At 41.3% G+C, this 23299-nt stretch overlaps 2 protein-coding genes across 4 annotated transcripts; one reads left to right on the forward strand and one right to left on the reverse strand.

Moving 5' to 3' along the window:
• Positions 1-1465: 1465 nt before the first annotated feature.
• map3k12 (mitogen-activated protein kinase kinase kinase 12) lies at positions 1466-14022 on the reverse strand. Of its 2 annotated transcripts, none has more exons than XM_085145426.1 (14): positions 13906-14022; positions 10566-11089; positions 9138-9321; positions 8862-9053; positions 8617-8775; positions 8184-8342; positions 7875-7983; positions 6689-6798; positions 6323-6439; positions 6085-6219; positions 5261-5984; positions 5107-5174; positions 4646-4943; positions 1466-3635 (listed from the first exon to the last, which is right to left on the reverse strand). In XM_085145426.1, exons 2-14 carry the CDS (start codon positions 11026-11028, stop codon positions 3480-3482), a joined length of 2874 nt encoding a protein of 957 aa, XP_085001552.1. In that variant the 5' UTR covers positions 11029-11089; positions 13906-14022; the 3' UTR covers positions 1466-3479. The 2 variants fall into 2 exon arrangements, with proteins under 2 accessions (XP_085001552.1, XP_085001551.1); XM_085145425.1 differs by lacking the exon at positions 13906-14022 and adding an exon at positions 12263-12516.
• On the forward strand, positions 13933-22930 carry aaas (achalasia, adrenocortical insufficiency, alacrimia). Of its 2 annotated transcripts, none has more exons than XM_085145427.1 (16): positions 13933-14073; positions 17550-17677; positions 18515-18570; positions 18681-18772; positions 18867-18913; positions 19155-19253; positions 19672-19815; positions 20403-20523; positions 20606-20730; positions 20967-21027; positions 21120-21210; positions 21355-21451; positions 22082-22149; positions 22236-22317; positions 22437-22521; positions 22675-22930. In XM_085145427.1, the coding sequence occupies exons 1-16, from the start codon at positions 13963-13965 to the stop codon at positions 22828-22830; spliced, it is 1563 nt and encodes a 520-aa protein (XP_085001553.1). In that variant the 5' UTR covers positions 13933-13962; the 3' UTR covers positions 22831-22930. The 2 variants fall into 2 exon arrangements, with proteins under 2 accessions (XP_085001553.1, XP_085001554.1); XM_085145428.1 differs by having other exon boundaries at positions 21358-21451.
• The last annotated feature ends 369 nt before the right edge of the window (positions 22931-23299 follow it).

The following is a 23299-nucleotide window of genomic DNA, read 5'->3' on the forward strand; positions in this document are numbered from 1 at the left end:
CAGCCTCCCAAGTAGGAGCACCTATGGTATCGGTTTCAAAATGCTAGGTGACATCCTTCTTGAGTTATCACATGGAAAATGTCTTCACCTTGATGTTGAGGTCAATACTTTTGTTAAACCCCTTGAGTCTATACTACATTATGATATAAAATGCACTGTGGTGTACAGAGGCGAGCAAGCAAATTTGTCATAAATTAACACGGGCACACTTTGGACATGCTCAAAGAGATTGAAAATAGTCATTTATTTCTTGTTGAGCCGTCTTTGTGATGCAACGACAGCACAAACTAGCTATAGCATGACCTGTCTTTTAAAAAACATCACACCCAGCTTTGTTTTTTGTAACCAATACATTATTTATTGTTGCTCATAATATTTTGCTTTTGATATAATTCCTATGTTACAAGTACAATGTGCAATGCTGTATAAAAACAAAACATTTCTATTCAAACTCCAAAGGATACTTACTGTTCTACTAGTAACCATCACAGAGAAGTGCTCTATTCTTTATCTGGGTACTTCTGCAGTAATCTTAAAGGGTAAAAGGAACAGATGAGGTTTTTATGAAGCCTGCCAACATCCTGAACAACCGGAGGCCTTTTGGTTCATTACTGCATGGTACTCCACCGATTTCACAAATCAGTCTATTTAGGTTTCGTGGATGAGAGCTGCTGCTTTTCCGTTTTCTGCTGCATTTACACATCAAGCAACAAATCAAATTGCTTTCTCTTACAAGTCAAAGATGCACTGGAACCAAATGTCCTGGGTTCGAGTTAGGTGGGGGCTCTCTTTAAAGAGGCAAAAAAAAAGTCACACATCTGTAAGGGTCACTAATATATTTACCAGTATTTGAAACAATAATATTACATTTTTGATGTGAGAAGTCTTATTTATTTTCCTTTATATCTATGCATAATATAATCTCTTGTGCACTTTGCCACCAAACCTCCATGGGGTATAGTACAGTATTGTGCAAACTATGCCTGATGAAAGAACGCTAAACAAAGATGAACTAGTTTGAAAGAAGCTACCTGTGTAATAGATGACTTTTTTTTTTTTTTTAAGTGCGCTGTTGTGAGCCAGCATGTTGGACCGCCTAATGAATAGTGAGCTCTGTCACACAGAACGTGCACACACCGGGCTACTATTTGTAGTTTATTTAGTGATCCAACATTAGTTACTTTAGAAGCACCGCAAAGCTGAGATTTTTGCCCGTTTTGAACGCCACAGATATCAGCATTTTTTTTTTAAATGACATATGCAAGCGCTGTAACTGGATTTTGCTCAGTCGTTTGACACACCGGAGTCCTTCGTGACTCTTCATGATGCCGCTTATCGAATGAAAAGAAACTTAGGAGAAATAACAGAAGAGGAAAGCAAATCATATAGCTACTCAAATAAACGGACACTTTATTAAAGTAATAAAGCTAATTATTAGAAACACTAAAAACAAGTGAATGATTGATTTTTAGGGGTATTTTTTTTCTTTAGTTCTTTCTGATTTACACAGATATGATCCTGTATCATAGATGATTGTCTTGCAATATATTAAGTATTGCAGAATGTTTCGCGATACAACTGGTATCATGATTGTATCTTACGGTAATATACTGTGCGATCGCCACCTCTGGTGCTAAACCATGGAGTCACACCAACAGGCTTAAATCAAACTCTTTATGACTCCACATTAGGTCAACCGTCAGGAGTTTTCCATGCATGTCTGCACATAGTTACGATTTATTCAGTATGACCTGAATGCAGAATCCTATACTTAAACAAGACACTACCTCAAGGGCGCGCTTTTAGTTAGCATCAAAGAAAACTATCACATGTAGTCATTCTAATTCTGGTTCAGCAAGTCATGTAGCGGGGTGAACGCAGAAGAAGAAATAGCTGCAGAAGGCTAGAAAACTCATTTCAAAGGTATCAGCTGCTAACAATACCTAGCTCTCTGGCCAACTGTTATGTTGCCAAAGGTGGAATATAAGCCTTTAACAACTGAGAAGTAGAAATAGAAAATTATTCGTCTGTTCTAATTACATTTTAAAACTAGTCCGACTCCATTCATTGCGCCACAGTTTGGTGTTAAAACAGTGGATTTCTTCTGCACTTGGTGAAATGAAATGAAATGGTTAAAAGCAGACATTGCTAGCACCAGTAATGTCATAAAATGGTATAGCAGTAATATGTTGCCAGTTTATTAAGAACAAATAGCTAAAACAAATGCAGTCTTATGCAACAGTCCTGCAATAAATGCTACCTTACTGGAGGTTAGAATGTTGAGTTTATATTAAAACTGTTTTAGGGAAGGTCTGATTCAACTGGTTGTGTCAGTTTGTGGCGACGGTACCTCCAAAACGCTTCTACATAATTTTATACACCCCGGCTAAATGACAAGCACTACTTTAGTGAAATATAGTTTACCCACACCACAAACAAATTACATTCTCCACAATGATATTCCACTTGAATCCACAGCTTTTTAAAACAGTTTCAACAGAAACCCCATAAAGTGCCGCAAGGAAGTCTTTGCAAGAATTTTAGCTCGATGTACTAAATAAGCTGGTTAACTGAGTGTATATACAATAGCAGAGGTGCATTTCGAGTGAACCAAAAGACCTCCCACCCTATCAAAAATTTTTAGAAACTATAAAAACCTCGAGTGTGTCATATGTGTATTTGAAACTCAGTAGTAGGAGGGTTTAAAAAATAAATAAAATTTTAGCTACTGAGAACCCAAATTATGCATCATGATCGATCAATGTGAGTATTTTCATTCCATTTTTGACTTCTTTTTTTTTTTTTAGTGATAACATTTATTAACAAAAGAGAAAAAAACTCAATTAATACTTTCAGGATTAAAAAAGTGTAAACTTTCACAAAATATAAAACGGACACATTCGAACCATAAATTATAAACATGTAGTCATGCATTTTGTTCACAGGGCTGCATACTGTTAAGTCTTACATTTTTATCTTACAAATAAAATAAAGTTAGATATTTCTCATGTGGTATGTCATGGATATTTACATTTATTATTCATTAGTATTTAATGCATTAGTGTGTGGAGTACCATGGAGGATGCTCCCAGAGTGAAGGTTAGAGTGTTTAAAGGACTAAGAGTGTGGTATCTTCTTGTGCGTGCGTGTGCATCTGTGGAAGGGTTTTTGCAAACTGGAACTATCCTGCCTGAAAGAAAAAAAAATATCAAACCCTACTGAACCTAAATGACATTTATCTGATGTCACAAGCTGCCAAAATATCTGAAGTCAGGATATGACAAATGTCCTATGTCATCTGGTGCAGGTTTGCCAGCCAACAAACTTATGAGACACCATAAGTCAACTTGTCATAGTCTGAGTGGTGTAGTAGGTGTGATCCCTCATGACAACAGTAATGTACTGCACTGACAGACCGGTGTACGCCTGTGATGGTTGCTCACTGTAGAGTAGCTGGATCTTTCCTAGTGTCCAGTGATCTATGGAGGTCCTGTATGGGGAGCCTGTGGAGACCCCTGATAAGGTTGAGATGGCGGCGCCCACGCTCCGGCACTGGGAGGACGGCTGAGCTCGCCACTACCTGACTGATCCAGCTCAGCACTGTCGCAGTCAGAATCATCGCACAAGGCTCGACTCTAAAAAGAGAGCAGAAAGAGGAAAAAAGTGTGTGATACATGACCAGCAGCAGACATGAGCATAAACCTAATTTCAGTGTCAACAATCCAAAAATGGAAGCGTGAAATAAAAGACGGGAACCCGGAATTTGGAGTGTAATTTTAGCAGTGGTGGGAGACCCTGTATTTAGACAGTTTCATTTTGTGTGTTTGTTTTATTTAACTAAATCATTATGATGAAAAAGTTGATCACACATTTAGTGCTAAGTGATGAGACTGGTTGCCTTGCTTTCACTGCCTGCCACTAGGTGTGACATTGCTTGGTTGAAGAACTAAAGAAGAAAGAGGATGGCACTTTGTTTGTATGTGAAATGGTTGACACTTAAATAACCTGAACAGGCATAAAATATCAACCACACAATTGAAAAGAGGCAAACAAGGCCAAGAAGAATGAAGTGAAAGTAAAACAATTAAAGCCTTCCAAGGATGAGATTTAGTTGTTGCCACTAACACAAGCAGGTGTTTTAAAATGCATCCATTCATCCATTGAGGTATTCAACTGCAACTTTAAATAAAATGATCAATGGTGAAAAGTAAAAATAACTGTATTACATGGTAAGATATCATTGGTGTAGTTGGGTAAAGTGAGAGAGTTTCTCTTCATCTAACACAATCTGACAGTTGTGTTCATTTGTTTTCAACAGCTCTATCCTCAGGGTCACCACATTAAACTGAAGGTTCATAACATAATTAAAGGGAATCTATAATGCTCATTTCTGGCTCTTGTCTCTATTAGAGTGGCTTTGAATTAACTCCAGTTCCCCTCACCTTCTAACTTTTTTTTTTTGGCAGTCTGTATTGCGCAAAAAGTAAAATATAACCCTGAACCATATCAGGGTAGTCTAACATGAAATAAAATAAAATGCATATAGTCAAGTACAGGTTTTGAGTCGTACTTTTCACCAGTGGCTACACTCGTCTAAGGAGAAGACCAAAGCTGACACATGCGGTCCTCTGTGCAGCTTCTTTACCTCATTAGGATTCTGCCCGGCATCCAGCTGAGCCTTGGACTGGCCCAGAGCTCCGTCTCTCTCCGACAGCCCATCAGAAGCCTGGGCAGGGTCGGTGTTGTCCACAGGGATTTCCGACCCCTGAGAGAGGAGGTCGTCGCTGCGGTCATCCAACCTGTCGTCGGTGTTAGTGCTGACAACATCAGGAGTACCGCTGTGAGAGTGGTCAGTTGTGTGGCCCTCTTCACCGTCCGATACAGACAGATTTTCTGAACTGAATGTAGACACCGACTGGCACTTGGTAATGCTGGTCGGGCGTCTGGAGCGAATAAGAAGGAACAAAACAAAACAAAACAAAACAAAAAAGAATCTCTGATTCTGGTAAAGATTGACATAAATTTGCTCTCTGAATAAAACAGCAACTTGTTAAAGAGGGAAGATGGCTGGAGGGAATTTTCAAGTAATGAAGGACAGTTACTCACCGTCTCCGTGGTAACTCAACCTCACTGTCAACTTCACCCTCCTCCTCTTCTGATGACACTCCACGCCTCTGTAGTCAGAAACATGAAAAATGCACAAGTGAAAACGATCACCAAGGGGACAGTGAGGAGTAAGGAGCGGTATCCTGCACCTTACCTGTTTGCGTGTGATAGCTGCCCTGTACAGAATGGCTGAAGGTGTGAGGTGCTGACTCCCGATTCCACCTGATGCTCCCCGGGGCAGCCTCACAACACCTGCTCCCTCCTCTTTATCTTCCCCATCGTGAGGAAGGCGTGGAGATCCCAGAGATCCCCGTCCTGCTGCCGCCCCCCTCCCACACGGTGAGTCCGGGCTGCTGGAGAACGGGAATGATGCGGCATCCTCGCTGGGAGTGTCACTGCGTGGGGGGGTTTCTGTGAGATCATCCAGACCGGCCGCCCCTCCCTCTGACCCCCCTAAACCTGCAGAGGCACTAAGGCTCCCTCCTCTCTCCAGCCCACCCACAGAGGGCTCCCCTTTTCCTTGGCTGTCTGCCTCTAGCGTGGTGCAGATGAGGTCAGGGCTGGAGGAGGATAGCTGCCTCTGCTGCTGCTCGTGACTGAGGCCCCGCAGGGCTGCGGAAGGCTCCAGGAGCTGCTTCGAGGTGTTAGTGGTAGAACTGTTAACTTGGGCAGTTGTGTCCCGGTTAGGGGAGGATTGATTGGCTTTAAGTCCAGCCAGGTCCCCACTGCTGCCCTTACCGGGCTTACGATGGCGGGTCTTTACCCTCCGAGACCGGCTGGGAGAAGTGGAGCTCCTGTTAGGGCAGGCTGGAATAGTGACTTGCATTACGGAGGAGTCCATTTTGGGAATGATTACCTCAGACTTAAGAATGTCTGGCCTGAAAGAGTGGGAAGGATTAGTCAACAACTACAATCCACAAAGCTGATGAATATTCACTGATTTATTCCAGTTTCACCCAATAAAATGAAATCTCACACCTCTTTCCCGAGGGAAGTTTTTGTGGGACGTTTCTCTTCTTGATGAGTTTGTCCATGGAATTTGACGAGCTGCTCTGTCTGGAACTATGGTGCTTGAACAAGCCCGGATACTTCTTATCCAAAGACTGTTCTCTCCTAGAAAGAAAATGCCACCAAAGTGTAAATGCACTAAGGCTTATTTGCAAATGGTGCTTGCATTTCAAAAACATATGCTGTGGTTGCATGAATTTATTTGAACCTCTGCAACTCTTTCTCTTTCAGCTCCAGCTGCAGCATGACAGCACTGAGCTCCATGTAAAGGTTGTTAGCCCTCTCCAGTTTTCTCTCATAATGCTCACGAATGTCCAGAGCATGCCTGAGAAGAAAAGAAGCTGCTGATGTCACTGTGCATCCGCATGAGAGAATCTAAAAGCTCTACAATAGATGTGAACGCAAGGCACTTATTTCATTCACAGGGGCAGACTAAGGACTGACAGCAAGAAATAGGACAGAGGGGCAGCGGCCTCTTGCATGTCAGCTAACATAGTAAAATATCAGTATCTTTTGCCTGCTAATTGTAAAGCCTTGATTTTGCATGAAACTATTTTAACAGTAAAAAGCAAACCTGAGCTCCTCTCGGCGTCGGTTGATCAGCTCCTCATCGAGTCGGTGGAGACAAGTGCCATCAGATTTAATCTTCTCAAAGTGCTGCTTCACCTCTTCCCTCCATTCAGCCTGATGAGAGTACATTTCTGTTAACCAGCTCTGTCTCCTCAGAGGTGACTTCAAAAATCAGGTCTCTTTTGTACATTTAATGTCTGATTGCTTTGCAAGCACGTGTAGTTGTGTCCCCTTGTCTATGCCTATGCAGATGGGCTACAAATTAAAAGAAAAATCCAACCCCTTGATGCCTACAGCGGGGATCTGATGGTTCTGCTATGCTATGCGTGGGCATTTTGGTGGCATGGTGAAACATTTATATCATGACAGACGTGGTCTCTTACAGCATCACAATGAGGGGCTACCAGTGTGGTAGACAAGCAACCACCATCATCAAAACACCGAATGAGAGAATATCTTTGGCAGAATAGTGCTCTATCAGTCTAAAACAGTTCAAGAGACTTGGAGACAGACACTCAGCTTTTAAAGGGATTAAAACTTTCTTTTTTGAAAAAGCTTATAGTTAAGACTTGATTATGTGACCCTGAACTGTTTCTTAGTTAACACCTCTATAGGCTTAAGCTGCTGGGGGACGTCCCATGATCCATTTCTTTTCATTTCACTCTCCTCTTTGCACTCATAATGTGTTTATAATCTGCTACTGCATCTCACCAACCTCAATTATTTCTCCCACAGTTTTTGTTTAATCTTTGGTCTCTCTCTACCCTCTCCTTTTTTTTTCCTATTCTCTTTACCTTCACCCAACAAACTGGCCAAGGTAGATGATTGCCCCTCACTGTGCCTGGTTCTGTCTGAGGTCTCTTCCTGTCAAAAGGGAGTTCTTCCTTCCCACCGTCACAAGTGCTTGGTCATAGGGTTGTTGAGATTTTCTCTCTAATATTGTAGCATCTTTAACTTACAAAATCAAGTGCTTTGAGGAGACTGCTGTTGTACAGTGGCACTATATAAATACAACTGAATTTTATTTTAACTGAGAATCAATGTTAAGCTGCATTAAAGCAGTTCTGGTGGATTATAATGGCTCACCACCTTACTAAGGCACTTTATAAGGTCAGCTCACACCTCTGTATATATATGTGTATCTTAAAAAGTAATTTTTTTTAAAGTCCTTCCATTCAGCTGAAAATTACCTGAGACTTGAAGTATGTTTCTTGAGGAGTCGACAGTACATCGGCTGACGCTATATCCAGATGAAGAAGGATCTGGCGGAAAGAAGGTCTATTTCTGGGCTTACAGTTCCTGCAAATCCAAGATGGGAAAACACAGCTGTGCACATTTACAATGCACTGTAAAATCAATAAAATCCTTAAACCACAGACTTACAGCTCCCCGTACAACTACTTTCAACCCTCGCCTCTACTATTCTCATCTGTCCTCTCCTCCCTGCTGTGCTCATTTTTTTTTTTCATTCCAACTGCCCATTTCCAGACGCTGCTCACCAGCACTGTCTGAGGAGGATCTTGAAGCCATCTGGACAGCTCTCCGGTATGGGCAGCTGAAGGCTGTTGTTTCCCACACCCCAGATGATTGCAGATGAGTCGACGTCTTTATAAGGGATCTCTCCTGTAAGCATTTCCCAGAGCACCACTCCAAAGGACCTTTAAGAGAAGTTAAGCTTTATTTATTCAAGAAATCTCACTGAGGTCAAAATATCTTAACAAAAAGATAAAATGCATGCATAAGAATCACAACAAGGCATTTTAAACAAGCTTCAAACACATCTCAACTATTAATTCACAATACCAACAAGCTATCTGCATATTTTCTTTAGTGTAGTATTTTAAAGATAATTGTTAAATCGATGTAATCGATGAAGAGGCACAACTTTTTCTAGCCTATAGGAAAAAAAGTGTGAATGTTAACCAGACTTACCAGATGTCCACCTTTTCTGACACCGGCTCATTCCGAATAACTTCAGGAGCCATCCAGGCTACAGTGCCGGCAAACGACATCTTGGTGCTCTTGTCACTGAGCTCCTTTGAAGTCCCGAAGTCAGAGATCTTCACCAGGTCATCATGTGTGATCAGCATGCTGGAAAGGTGAGATTACATAATAAACAATTTAAGCTTTAGTATCAAAGAAACTGTCAGTACACCAGCTGTGCTTCTGAGTCTTACTTGGGGGACTTGAGGTCTCTGTGGATGATTTTGTGGAGGTGTAGGTAGTTCATGCCACCTGCAATGCCCATGGACCAGTCAACCAGGAGGGAAGGTGTGATTTTACGGCCTGCCCTCAGCACCTCATACAGCTGCCCTTGAGCACAATATTCCATCAAGATACAGTAACAGGGGGCCTGGGTGCATACACCCCTGAAAGGGAAGTGCAATCAGAGTTAAATAACTGGGAGATATATATCCTAATATATATATTAAAAAAAGATGTAGCTTCCTCACTTGAAAGTAATAATGTTGGGATGCTTGAGTTTGCGGAGATGTTTGATCTCAGTCTCTTTGATGTCCCGCACTTTCTTCACAGCCACCTCTTCTCCGTGGAACTTGCCAAGGAAGACGGCTCCCTGTGCACCGCTGCCCACCCACTGCAGGTCAGAGATTTCCTCAAATGGAACCTCCCAGGACTCTAAACTCAGACCAACAAGTAAACAATGTGAACCTCATCAAGTATGCAACTGCAGAAAAGTTATTCACAATACCAAAGACACTGCAGCAGATGATTTCCACCCATCATCATAGCAAAGCTATGTCAGCTTGGATAGAGAGATTGTTTTGTTTTGTTTTGTTTTGTTTTGTTTTGTTTTGTTTTGTTTTGTTTTGTTTTGTTTTGTTTTGTTTTGTTTTGTTTTGTTTTGTTTTGTTTTGTTTTGTTTTGGAAGGAGGGGGGTGCATCCATGCTACACATTAGAATAAACTGGCAGGACACAGTTACATCATACAAAGTGCCTGCTATGGTCAAACAAGTGGGATATTGACAACATATCCACTAGGCCATTGCATTTGTATCCAGAGATAAGGAGAAAAATAGGGGGGAAAGCAACAATCCACTTGTAGTCTAATCTGCCTGTCATCCGTCACGCTGACTTTACTTAAACGACTGTGAAAGCACGGTCACTAAAGATGGACGAGCTTGACAGAATAAAAGAGACAGCTGGATCAATTCTTCATGAGGTCCACTGAAGTGTTTAGATCTCTTGAGAGCTGCAGCAGCAGCAGTGGAGCCAGATGCACATGATGCTCCCACCTGACCAGCTGTGAGATCTCAGTTTAGCTGATGACTGTGGGTGAGCCTGGCTGACAGACTCGAGCACACAGTCGTGCTGCCAGCAGGACAAAGTGGCAGTCAGGGAGCGCAGGAAATAATGGAGTTCTGGGTTCGCAAAATACAAAAGTACATTTATAAGTGCTGTTCTTAAGTACAGTTTGATGTACTCATGCTTGAGTATTTCTATTTTCTGCCACTTTACCCTTTCGCTCCACTACATTTCCCGGGCTAAAATATCTTATTTTTTCCTGCACCACATTTAACTAACAACAGCCATAGTTACTGTTAAGGACCTGACACAGAAACTTATGAAAAGGCTATGTAATCCACTGTTTAAGGGTAACACGGCAACTACCAACCTGTTTGTCTCATCGTGTTTTATTAAAGCAGATGAGGCCCAGGACAAATTATCCAGTGTTTTACAAGAAAACAAAAAGTAAGAAGCAAAATGAATACTAATAACAGCTCTGCTTCTGGTGGTTCATTCCTCCACCACTGTCAAGTTGAGGCTTACACTATTCATTTTCTGTGGTGAATCTCCATGTTTAACATGCATAGTGGAAGAACAGAGAGCATAGACACAGTGGCGCCTTATCTGCACATACCTTCATGATTATGTTTGTGTTCAGTGGAGTAGGCCTTTCCAATCATGGTCCAGACTGGTTTCAGGCAGCCAAACAGTCCCTCCAAAAAACCTCCACTTCCTGATTGTAGGCGAATGTTCTCCGACTGGCTCCGAACAGCGCCAGCCTCCGGACTGTGGCCCGCCTCGGCCCCGCCGCCACACTGGCAGGCCTCATGTTCATTTAGTTTTAGCACGCTGTTGTCAAAGTGGGCTGAGGGTCCATCACTGGGAGTGGGGCTGCTTCCGCCGGGCACTCCCTGTCCGCCGGTGTCAATGGACAATACGTTACGAAGGACACACTGTGTGGGGGTCAGGTCAGTTTCAGGGGTGCAGGCAGGGGTGTCTCCATCGAGTCTTCGATAGGGAGGTTCTGAGATGGGGGTACTGAAGCCTGACAGGGAGGGGGAAGGGGCACGGGGCTCATGGATACAGGTCCCACTCATCAGGGGTTTCCCCAACACAGCAGGTCAGGGTGGATGGAGGATGGACAGATGAGAAGAAAGCCTGGAGGAGAAGATTTGTGATAAGAAGTGAATTAGAACAAATGTTGATGCATAGGTCCATTTCAGCACTGGACAGCTCCAGACTTAAACCATACACTGGCATTATGAAGCTGTTCAGCGCTGAATTAAAGACTAACTTGGCACCTGGCTTCCATTACAAGCGATACAAAACACCAAAACAGAGGGAGTCGTGTTGTGAGTTGGGCAGCGAGCCAGTCTCCCAGTCTATCCACAGCCACTCCAGTCCCACAACTAAATTCTGTCTGAATCATGTAGTAGAGCCTCATCTCTGTGTCTGTGAATGGGAAAACCAGCCGGCCCAGTGGAGCCATCACCCAGAGTGGAAACTGGCTTTATGAATGAATCGACCACAGGCTGTTGTACAGTCCACAGCCATGACTGTCCCCTGTGCTTTAATTGTTCCTCTGAGCAGCACCAGGGTCTGACAGGATGCAAGCGAAGCAGCTGGTATATGCTGCCCATCATTTGCCGAGTGAAGAAGAGCATTGTGTGTGATGAAGAATATGACGAATTGCATAACCACCTCCGCGTGTGCATGTGTACGTACGTCCGTGCGTGCATGTATGTGTATGTTAGAGAGGGAGAGAGGGGGAGAGAGTGGGAGCCAGAGAGAGGAACCACATGTACCCAATTCATGTATCCTACACCAGCTCCGTGTCTTGTACTGCACCACTGCACAAGAAGAGCCACAACGGCTGGGCGAAATGAGAGCGTAAAAGACGGGCAATAAACAACCACCAGGCCTGTGCGAAGGAGTAGTGCACACACACACACGCACGCACACACACACACGCAGGAAGATCAATCTTTAAATAACCAAGGATGTGATGATGACACTCAGCAGCATCATAGCCGACGTGCATGAATAGCAAGCCCGATGCCTACTATGCTCCATGCCAAGTCAAACTGCCGCAGTACATGTACATTTACTCAGCGCTGGTACCAACGCGAGTATTTCGTAATGTGAGCTTTCTCTTTGCACAAATATGATTTTGTAGCATTCATCGACGATGATTCGCTTCTTGGCAGCATCACTTCAGTGGTGCAGTGTGAGCGGCATGAACGCTACCCCACCAAGCAACGGATTCCTGCCTAAACGTTCCTGATATCACATCTATTAAGCATTTAACCGGGTAGTATGACATTCCCATACCTTTCTGCCTGGTTGATGTCGCGTTGTCAAGTGAAGGGGTGGGCTCGGCTTTCTATTTGCCGGCGATAATGAGCAGATCGTTATTTTTTTATTCGGTCCGGGGTGTCTCTAGTATTTCCAGCGCCGATATCCACGAGTTTCACGTTACTGGGATAGATCCCAGCGGGTAAATTGTGTTATCAATAACCGGGGACCCATGCAACGTGAGGCGCGCTGGGTTCTTTGGGGGGGGAGGGAGCTGTCTCCTTCCCAGTGCTGAATTGACGTCACGGAAATGCGTGTTACGCCGCAAGGGGGCGCTTTCACCTCCTCCCTCTGCAAACACATAGACACCAACGGAACTAAGCGCAGTTTTTATCTATCATTCCCAAAATATATAATTATGCACGCACGCCATTCACTGATTTCTGTGCTTGAGTTTGAACCGGAAGAAGGTCCTGTATGAGCAGCATCGAGCCAGGCTGCTGCTGCTGATGTGTCTTTGAGCAAAACACTCAGTCAAGGAACTCTGGATTGCCCCAGACCGTACGCCCTGCCCTCCCTGATTCATTTATTGTTTTGTTTTGGTTCATAAACTGTGCTCTGTTTGGTGAAAACCTCTCCTGACAAACTATATGAGTCCTGTATTTTAGCTATCCCCAGAGCTGTCAAACTCGCGGCCCGAGGGCCACATCTGGCCCACCAAACGGCGTAATTCGGCCCACTGGATGGCGCAAAGTGTTAACATTAATTAATTACTCCAGTGTTTTTTGGTTTTATTATTATTATTATTATTATTATTATTATTATTATTATTATTATTATTATTATTATTATTATTATTACAGGAGTGAAAATGTCTGGAAAAAACTGCGTGTGAATGCTTTGTGCCTTTTCCTTGTGATCAGTACACTGCAATGCACATGCAGTTACAGTAGATTAAATAAATGTGGAAAAAAGAACAGAGATACTGTTGAATTTTTCTTTGCCTAAAGAACTTTGGGCATTTTATATATTTTGTAAGTGAATTATTGAATAGATTAGAAAAGTACCTTACCAAGAAGTACTACCTTCTGTTCTCTGACATTTTTATGATGAGTGGATTGAGGAGTGTCTTTCACTTGAGTTTATGCTTGTTTATTTTGATGTTTGTTTTTGTTTTGTAATCTCTATATAGGCTCCATGGCTCAGGTAAACGCCTTGAAATGATACTTCTTTATATACGCCATTTTTGTTAAGTCAAATAGTGAATTTGACACTCCCGACCTAAATAAATTGTACTTGTTTGCCCGTGTGTGGTTCCAGTGTCGCTTTCTGTCCTGAAGAGGGCAGTGCGACATTTTTTCCCAGTTTGTGCACTGCAGGAAAAATTGTACTGTTTGTCCCTCCGTGTTGCCGTAGCTAACGCGGCGGGATTGACTTGAAGGAGCGTCACAACAAACTAGCATGTACTTTGACTTTGTTTTTGAAACAACGAATGAGAATTGACAGCACTATACAAAACACACTACGAAGTAAGGACCACGAGGTTTGTAAATACAAACGAGGCTCTTGCCAAAGCATTATAAAATTACAAACTAGTTAACTTTCTTCAGTTGGTGATGTTAGCTAGCTTCCCACGCTCTAAAAGCTACAGCGTCCACTACTTCTGTGTCTGCCTTTACCTAACGAATCCACTGTGTTTTTGCAGGGTCCGGTGGAATAATTTCTCCGTGTAGAAGATGTGCTCTCTGGCTCTTTTCCCCCCTCCGTTGCCCTACGGACGGACCACTGTGTGCGAGTCCAACAACGAGTTGCTGTCGGGGAGCAGCACTGAAGACCAGCTGAAGCAGGTCCGACTCAAACCTACAGACTTATCAGTCTCAGCTAAGACAGACAGTCATGTTTCCAGTGGGGTAACTTATTAAGCGTCGTTTTGTAGTCTTAATTATTATTTGTTTTTTGTAATTGCGTTTTTTTGGTTCAGCATTACCATATAATTGTACCATATAGCTTATGACATTCAAGATATAAGACGTTCAAGACAGAGTGATTCCTTGTAAGTCTTGTAAGTTAATGTCAGTCTTAAATAGTTTCCTTTTTCCCCAAGTAGATTTTACTCTAATTTTCATTATAATAAACCTTAGTATTGGTGCTCCCTGAAGTTGCAAGTAAGTAGAGGTAGTGAAAGTTTAAATACCTGGTAAAGCAATGGGAAGTGCACAAATGAGGTGACGTGCAGGCCAGGTGGAGTGGCTGGAAATGAGTGTTAGGGCTGATTTAACTACTGATTTTGAAGGATAGCAGCAAGAGTGAAATGGAAGAATTACCAGATGGTAGTGAGAGCTGTTGTGATATATAGTTTGGAGATGTTGGAGATGGAAAAGAATAAAGAAAAATTCCTTTCCCATGAAATAAAGTGTTTAACAGCATTTTAGCTCAGGCTTGTAGGTATTTGTGTGGGTTAATTGTGTTTTTGTTGTTATTCATCCTCCTTTTGAACCACAGGAGTGTACTATCACCCAGGTTTTCTTTGTGTTATTAAGCAGTGTAAAATCAATGGTTATCAGCTTTCTCTTAATTCCGACTTTGTTTCTGTTCTGTGTGTACTCACAAAAAAGGAGTGGTTGCTTCATTTCAGTCTTCATCAAAATATACAATTTAAGTGCCCCATACTTCAGAGGCACCAGATGTAAAGAGAAATGGAAATCTATAAAAACAATATAACAACAAAGCAAACACAGGTGCCAGGTGGTGCAAATAAGGCAAAAGAGCAACTCTGGCTCTAATCATTAATCTTGTGAATTCATAAGTTAATATATAAATTTAGCTTCTTTGTGTTCACACAAAAGAGCTTCATTGTATTTTAATTAAATTATAATCCCTTCAGTGTGCTCAGCTCTGACACAGTCCCATAGTTTATTAAAGGAGATGTATGACTCACTTGTGTTTTTAGGCAGATCAAAATGAAATTAATTTTCCTGATTTAGGTTTCTTAGTGATAACTAACCTGCAAATACATTTATTAATTTATTTTTTCATCTTCAACTCAATGCATGTAGTGCAATGGACTGCCTTACTGACAGACTTTATCTAGCAGTATAACCAAAGTAAGCTACACTGATTGATTGATTGGTAATTTATTTCGAACATGTAAACAATATACAGGTACATTTAGAAATGAAAATAAGAGAGAGCAGGGCTCGCAAAATCGCTAGCCTGATGTCCCGGGGCTAGCGATTTTTCCAGTCGGGCTACCAAAATCTAACTCAGCCCTGCCCGTCGGGCTATCATAGGAAGGAAAATATGTGTCTATGCTTTTGCATTCTTTCGCCAATGTAGCTGAGTAATTATGTCATTGGCATCGATGAGCCACTGTCAATATGTGACATATTGAAATCGCGTTTGAATTTGCGCTTGTTTTTTTTGCTTTCACTTTCATTTTGCCATCGCGCGAACGGTGTGTAGAGAGCAACAGCACCGATTGGTAAGTGACGATTAATTGCGCACCAATTCCTCTGACTTTGTCTTATCACCAATTAGCTTACTATTCAAACATGACAAGTGAAATCTCTCGCAGCAAGCTTAAACATGTGAGAGGTTGAGTGCGCAAAGAATCGCTGACCATTATGTAAGTACGTGTGTAAAAGCAGCAGGATTTACGCTGGTATTTTAGTTCTGCTGAGCCAAATAAGACAGGTCAGGGTGAAGAAGGGGCAGCCAAAGAAAAGCTTACCACAAAACGGAAAAGTTATGACAAATCACACTATGAGGCAAAAAGAAAGCGCAGCTTTTTTGGTTTCATGGACAAAATAATTTCTGTGGCTGGAATATGATGAGCTAAATAACATGATGTTCTGACAGGTGTGTTGTGAGTTTCATTTGATTTCTGAGTCGACAAGCGCCTTTGTTACTGGGACCAGTAATTTTAAGAAAGACCCCGTCAGAACCCATGAGAAATGCAAGAAATGCATTATTGCCCAGTCTGCAGTATCTTTCCCAGAACAAACAGCAATTGCAAAAAACATACTAAAAATAAACCAAGCACAACAAGAACTCCTGAAAAATCTGTTTAGAACAGCGTGCTATGTTGCAAAGAGTGAACAGTCTTTGCAAACTTCAAAAAGCAAATGGCCTAGATCTTGGTTCCACTTGCCTCTTACCCGTGACTTCAGTGGAAATTTCAGATTCAGGATCTGACACAGACTGATTCATGTTCTACACAGTTCTTACAAGTTCATAGAAATTTCTGTTCAATTTGAACCAAGTATTTGAGTTGATGATTGTAATTTTTATACAGTTGTAATTTTTATTTTAACAATTTTTTTTGATTAATTTTTGTTTCCATTACAATATTATACTTTAATGTATAATATTGTAATGGAAACAAAACATTAAAAAAATTGCTTTATTTTTTATTCGGGCTACTTAAATTTATTTTGGGCTACCAAAAACTGAAGAATGCCTGCCCAAAGGGCTACCAGAGATTTTGAAATTTTGCGAGCCTTGGAGAGAAAAAAACTAACACTCAACAAGTTACATGTATGTGCAGAAGTGATGTGAATTAACTGATACACAAAGGCTACTGCCATCAGGATATCTCATTCACATTAATATCCATCAAGGAGGCTGATTTAGCAAATACTGATATTTAGATAATGTGGTAGTGCATCTGTTGTGATTTTCCATGGTGTTGTTGACTCTGTCTCTCTTCCACAGCATGTCTTTATCCTGTCTTCTTTCTCTCACCCCAACCGGTCGCAGCAGATGGCTGCCCCTCCCTGAGCCTGGTTCTGCAGGAGGTTTCTTCCTGTTAAAAGGGAGTTTTTCCTTCCCACTGTCGCCAAAGTGTTTGCTCATAGGGGGTCATATGATTGTTGGGTTTTTCTCTGTATCTATTATTGTACGATCTACTGTGCAGTATAAAGCGCCTTGAGGCGACTGTTGTTGTGATTTGGCGCTATATAAATAAAATTGAAGTGAATTGAATTGAAAAATCCATAAATATAATACTGAAAAATGTCTTAAGTGAATGCATCTCCAATCCAATTTTATTTCTAGAGCATTTAAAAAACATTGTTGACTGAAGTGTTTCCAGTAAAAATACCAAAAAGAAAATTAAAGAAAATGAAAAGTAAAACATGGAAAAATAGAAATAGATTAAAAAGTAGTTAAAAATGGACTAGAAGCTAATTCTGGTATTAATCTTGAAATGCCGCGGAGAAAAGGTTTTTAAATGTGATTTAAAAACCTCACTTGTTGGGGTGAGGCTAATGTAGAGAGGCAGCTCATTCCTAAATGTCCATTATGTTGTCTGTATTTTCTGCAGGACTTTAGTCCTCCTAGTCTGTCTTTCCCTCGAGAGTCTCTGAAACTTCACAGTCGCACAGAAAACAGCAGCAAGGCAGCTTTCCTGGACCACTCGGAAACCCTGTGGATGAGGAGTGCAGCAGCATGGTACGTAGCCAACATATAGACCACCTGATAATGAGGCTGTGCCATCATTTACCAGCTGTTTAAGTACACCTGTGTTAAATATAAACTTATATATAAACTTTAAGCCTAACAATCCTGCAATAAATTGCACCTTCATGAAGGTTGTACTTTTCAAGTTCTGTTGAAAGTGTGTTGCCTTTGTAGCCCTGCTAAACTGCTGCCAATACTGTTTATTTTTTTTAGTGTACGCTCATTGATATCAATGGATTGGGCAAAATTCTGTTTAATTGTTTAATTCTTTCTTTATTGACACCCTAAAATATTTCTTGATCTTTATTTATTTAACAGACATCCCATTAAATAAAGATACATTTATTGGGCAATAATAAAGACAGTAATTCATTCTTCACCTCTCCTTATCAACACAGCCTGTCATCCTCGGGATGTTTTTAAAACCTTGCTGCTTCAAGGGCACAGGAAGGATTTCTGTTCGCAGCTGTTCAATTAAATTGCTCTGGACAAAATTCTCAACCAAATTAATTTGGTAGCTTTTAATCACTGTGTTTTTCAGAGTAATCAGTTATGTTTAACCTTTAGCAAACAGCAATCTGCGAACGTGCTGTCAGTCAGTTATAAAACGGCCACAAATTAGTAAACAGGACATCTCTACAGCTTAAACAGAAGGCAGCAGCTGCATCTCATAGTCATGCAAAGCATCTCAATCTGCCTGAAAAGTCGCACCTTATTTCTTACTTGATACAGAGCAGCTGATAAAAGTGTTTCAGGAACGATTTTATCACGTTGTACTGAGTGTATGACAGACAAAGAAAATGTGTTGATCTTGTCCGTGTGTTCCAGGAGGGATGGCGGTTTGACAGGGTTACTGAATGAAATCACCAACTCCCACCCACAGGGTATGTGATGCCCCAAAATCTCATGTTTTGTTTTAGCACATACATCCCTAAACCTGCGCGCACAGTAATGCGCAAACATGGTGACTCTCCTGTTGTCTGCGATTTTGCAGTGCCCAAATGGTTGTCGATGAGTTCTGGTTGTATCCTGGCATTGCTCCGATGGGTCTCTTCTTTTCACGGCTCCTTGTTTCCTCATCTCACAGTAAGTTCTCTCTGCTCGTTAATTATCTTCCACTTGATTATCAGTCGCTTTTGGGTTCAGATTCAAGTGTTTTTATTTAATTATATTTTAATAGTTGAGCAGTGAAGACATGATTGCTGAATTTTCACAAGTGCTGAACTGGTAAGCGCCAACTTGGTGAACTGTTCATTTTTCTCATAGTTAAAACATTCAGTTATGTTTTTTTTTAAATTGTTCATTAATCATTTTTGTTTAATAAACAAATGTAAAGCTGACTGACTTATTCACTTTTTATAGTAAATGTGTCATTCTGAAAAAAACGATGTAATCTTTATAAAAATTTTGAATATTTTTTTCTCTAAAAATGTGAATTCAAATCCTGATATTCAACCTTCTTTACCAGGTCGGACTGTGTGGTGCGAGCCTTTGCCTGGCATCCACATACAGATAAATTTGCGGTGGCCCTGTTAGATGACTCTATCAAGATCTACAACCCCAAAAGGTACCGAAACTAGATCTGAGGAAAGCATGTTGGTACCAAAATGCTCCCGCTTTCTTTGCAACTTGCTTTCATTATTTTGTTCAAGATCAAAGAGTAACACAATCTTCAAATGCGTCTAGTGTCAGGTTTACCAGCTTTAAAATCTTTTTACAACATTAGATCATACTTGTCTTCTGCCAGCTCATAGATAAGGTCTCAGGTGGTAAACGAAGGTCTAAACGCTTTTAGTTGTTTCTTGGATTTTTAATATTCTCTACACACACACACACACACACATGAAAATATTTGTCAATCAAAGCTCTACAGGGAAAAATGAAATCTTAAACTGTGTCAACCTCATCGAGCCATGTTCAGTTTGTTTTCTGAGTCATTCTGTGAGATTATTCTCATTGCTTTGTCTCCTTTTGTTCTCCCTCAGTGCCACAACTCCCACACTGAAGCATCGACTTCAGAGGAATGTTGCAGTAGTGCAGTGGAAGCCGCTGTGTGCGTCTGCCCTCGCAGTCGGGTGTCAGAACTGTTTACTGGTTTGGCATGTGGACCCTTGCTCACTGTCAACCAGGTATGTAAATTCAGGTCATGTACGAAACATTGAATTCAGGTCTCTTAAAAAATGCCAGAAATGCAAGTTTTACATTTAATGCAGTGCTGAATATTTTAGTAGTTAGCTAGCAAAACATTTGTTTTTTTTTTTCCCTACAGCTGTTGGAAGGCACTTATAAAATTAAAAGTGGCATTGTTGTGATATGTTGTGACATAGCAATACTGCTACCTGTAATAGGAGGCTGGCTCATTGAGTGTTAAGAGTTTTAGTAAAAACTTAAATCACAGATTACTCAGTTGCTTTGTTCTGGCAAAAAAAAAAGATTTCAGTAAGAATGAAATGGTGGTTTTGGAGCCGTACGTTATAATCTATATTAGTACATTAAATTAAATCTTAAATTACATTTTTGACTATTAGAGTTTCAGTGTTGCAGTTTTGGACTTAAGACCGTCCATTATACATTTGCCTTCCTGTGTAATACTAAAGTCGCCCTTTTTTTAAAAGTGTTCATTTGTACCTTGAATTAAGCACCTTCACTGTTTCCTTATCGGAGCTGTATTTGCTCTCTAATATACCCCATTACTCTTCCTGTCATCTCGTTTCAGGCCTTCAGCTGGGTGTGCTCATGTTTTGTCTCATCCCGGTCACGCTCCTGTCACTTCCATTGCTTGGTCTCCCAGTGGATCTCTCCTTCTGTCTGCCTCGCCCATGGACACGGCAATGATGGTAACGAGGCTGCAACGTCATCTCTGAACTGTAGACGGTGATTCGCAAAATGACTAAAATTCACCTCAAATGCATCTTTCAGGTGTGGGACGTGGCTGCAGAAAGCTGCGTACCACTTCAGCGTGTTGGCGGCGGTGGGGTTACTTTCCTGTCCTGGTCTCCTGACGGTAGCCATGTCCTAGCTTCTACACCTTCAGCCCTGTTCAGGTGCGAAACAAAACTTAAGAGCTCAGAAGTTTTACACATCTCTCATTTGCTGGTTCGGAGCTGCTGTAGTACATCTGTCAGATTAGTTTGGACCTGCTGTGTTATACTAGAGGCCTGTTCATCCTAATGAATATTTATGAGCATGTGGGGGATTAGCGACATATGTTGGAGTTTAGCGTGTGTTAATACAAGATTATAAAAGGACAAAAGTTTTAAAATAAAAAATCTCTTCCCAGGGTTTGGGAGACCAGAATGTGGACTTGTGAGCGCTGGCCATGTATAAAAGGGCGCTGCCAGGTGAAACATTGTCATCATGTTTGATGTTTAAATAGGTGACACATTTCTTTAATACAACATGTTTTATAGGCATTATTGTCTGTTTTGGTTAGTCTGGTTGTTGGAGTCCAGATGGGAGTCGACTTCTCTTCACTGTGCAGGGCGAGACGGTCATCTACGCTCTGACCTTCACTAACACACCAGGTTAACTTTTGGAGTCTTTACAAAAAATATATGTATCGTTTTTTCTTTGAAAAACTGATGGCATTAATGAGATACTTCTTACAACTTTTGAAACTTGACAGCTTACTTTATGGAGTTTTTAAAATATCTGTTCTTATTATTCAGCAGCCGTGCCTTCAGGCACATCAAAAGGGCCGCATGCAGCAGTTGTGGTGGCTGACCTGTCAGAGACAACTTTTAACACACCAGATGGAGACATCGTGTAAGAACTCTGAAAAAAAAGTGGCTAATTGGCCATCTTTCAGTCTAACTACATGAAAACGAGTACATTGATCTTCCTGAAAGACCCAAAAAGAACAGTGAAAATTAGCACGCAGGAAGAATCCAGCAGGAAAATGACGGAGCTCAAAACCTTAGTGTAGCTTTATACTTTATTTTAAATGTAAAAAATAATGCTCATTTACTGCCTTTTTACTTAAGTTCTCACCATAAATGTATCTCTGTGGTCAGGTACAATCTTTGGTACTTCTTCTGCTACCACAGTTCAATTCTGCAGTATATTAAATTCATAGTGTTAGTTATTAATTACTTTTTGCATGCAAAACAAGTGATCAGCTTATAAAACATGATCCATTTTTTACAGATTACATTCCTCAGCAGTATTCCAAGGAGTAAAAATACACTACGTACTTTGTTATATGCATCCATAGAAATGATTAGGTGCAGCAATGACAAATGGCACTCTCCATAATATATATATTTTTAATAGTTTAAGTACACTTTGTTCCCTCTGTAATTCCCTTTTTACTTAAATACAGCCTCTACATATTTCTCCTGGGAAGTGACCCAAGCAGTTTAATGTTGGTCACCTCATGTCTAATTTGTTTGCCAGTGTTGGTGGAGAGATCCAGTCCTTAGCCTGGGATCCGAGGGGAGAGAGGCTTGCAGTGCTTCTTAAAGGTATCACCTTGTTTCTCTTCACCCTCATGGACTTTGTCAGCATTTAAGTTTAAGTAACTCATCTCAGCCATATTTTTTCCTCTCAGGTGATCCACGGGCAGCAGACCGGTCTCCAATCATTGCTATGTTCAAGACAAGAGTCAGCCCCATCTTTGAGCTTTTGCCGTGGTTTGTATATTTATTCATGTCGTACTTGCGTAGCTTTATTACAGCTCACACTAATGTGTTTCTCTGTGAAACTGCTGTACTTCCTGTCTGCATGTGGTTGATATGTTTTTCTTGCTCAGTGGTTTTGTTCAAGGTGAGCCAGGAGCCGAACCGAGACTGATGCAGTTCCACCCAAATTTCCGACACGGAGCTCTGCTCACTGTGGTCAGTCTTAAAATATTAAATTCCTGTTTTAATCCTTTATTTTTTAAACTCCACCTTAATCATGTCAGCCTTAGGGAATCCTAAGGATTGATGCTGGTTATCTGAGTCCAGGTATCTGACGTCACTGTGGATGTTTCCTCTCTTTGTTCTCAGTGCTGGTCCAGTGGAAGAATTACCCATGTGCCTTTCTATTTCCTGAGTGCCAGCATCCCGCGTTTGGGCCCCAGTGGCAGTCCGACACTGCCTCACGTCCAGGAAAGGCCCGCCGACTTTGCCAATCAGTCTCTCTTTACAGAGCTCATTTCCTGACTGCCCTCCACCCACCATCACACGGTCACTCATCATGTTTTGTTGTGGATTGTTAATAAATATGTTGAAAGTGCTAAATAAACACCCGCTTGCTGCCTTATTTCTCAATATTTGTTAAAAGCTGAGGTTAAAGGTGATCTATGATGTGATCTACAGTGGGGCAAAAAAGTATTTAGTCAGCCACCGATTGTGCAAGTTCCCCCACTTAAAATGATGACAGAGGTCAGTAATTTGCACCAGAGGTACACTTCAACTGTGAGAGACAGAATGTGAAAAAAAAATCCATGAATTCACATGGTAGGATTTGTAAAGAATTTATTCGTAAATCAGGGTGGAAAATAAGTATTTGGTCAATAACAAAAATACAACTCAATACTTTGTAACATAACCTTTGTTGGCAATAACAGAGGTCAAACGTTTACTATAGGTCTTTACCAGGTTTGCACACACAGTAGCTGGTATTTTGGCC

The sequence above is a fragment of the Neolamprologus multifasciatus genome, chromosome 20 (genome assembly GCF_963576455.1).
Source record: "Neolamprologus multifasciatus chromosome 20, fNeoMul1.2, whole genome shotgun sequence".
Classification (NCBI taxonomy): Eukaryota; Metazoa; Chordata; class Actinopteri; order Cichliformes; family Cichlidae; genus Neolamprologus; species Neolamprologus multifasciatus.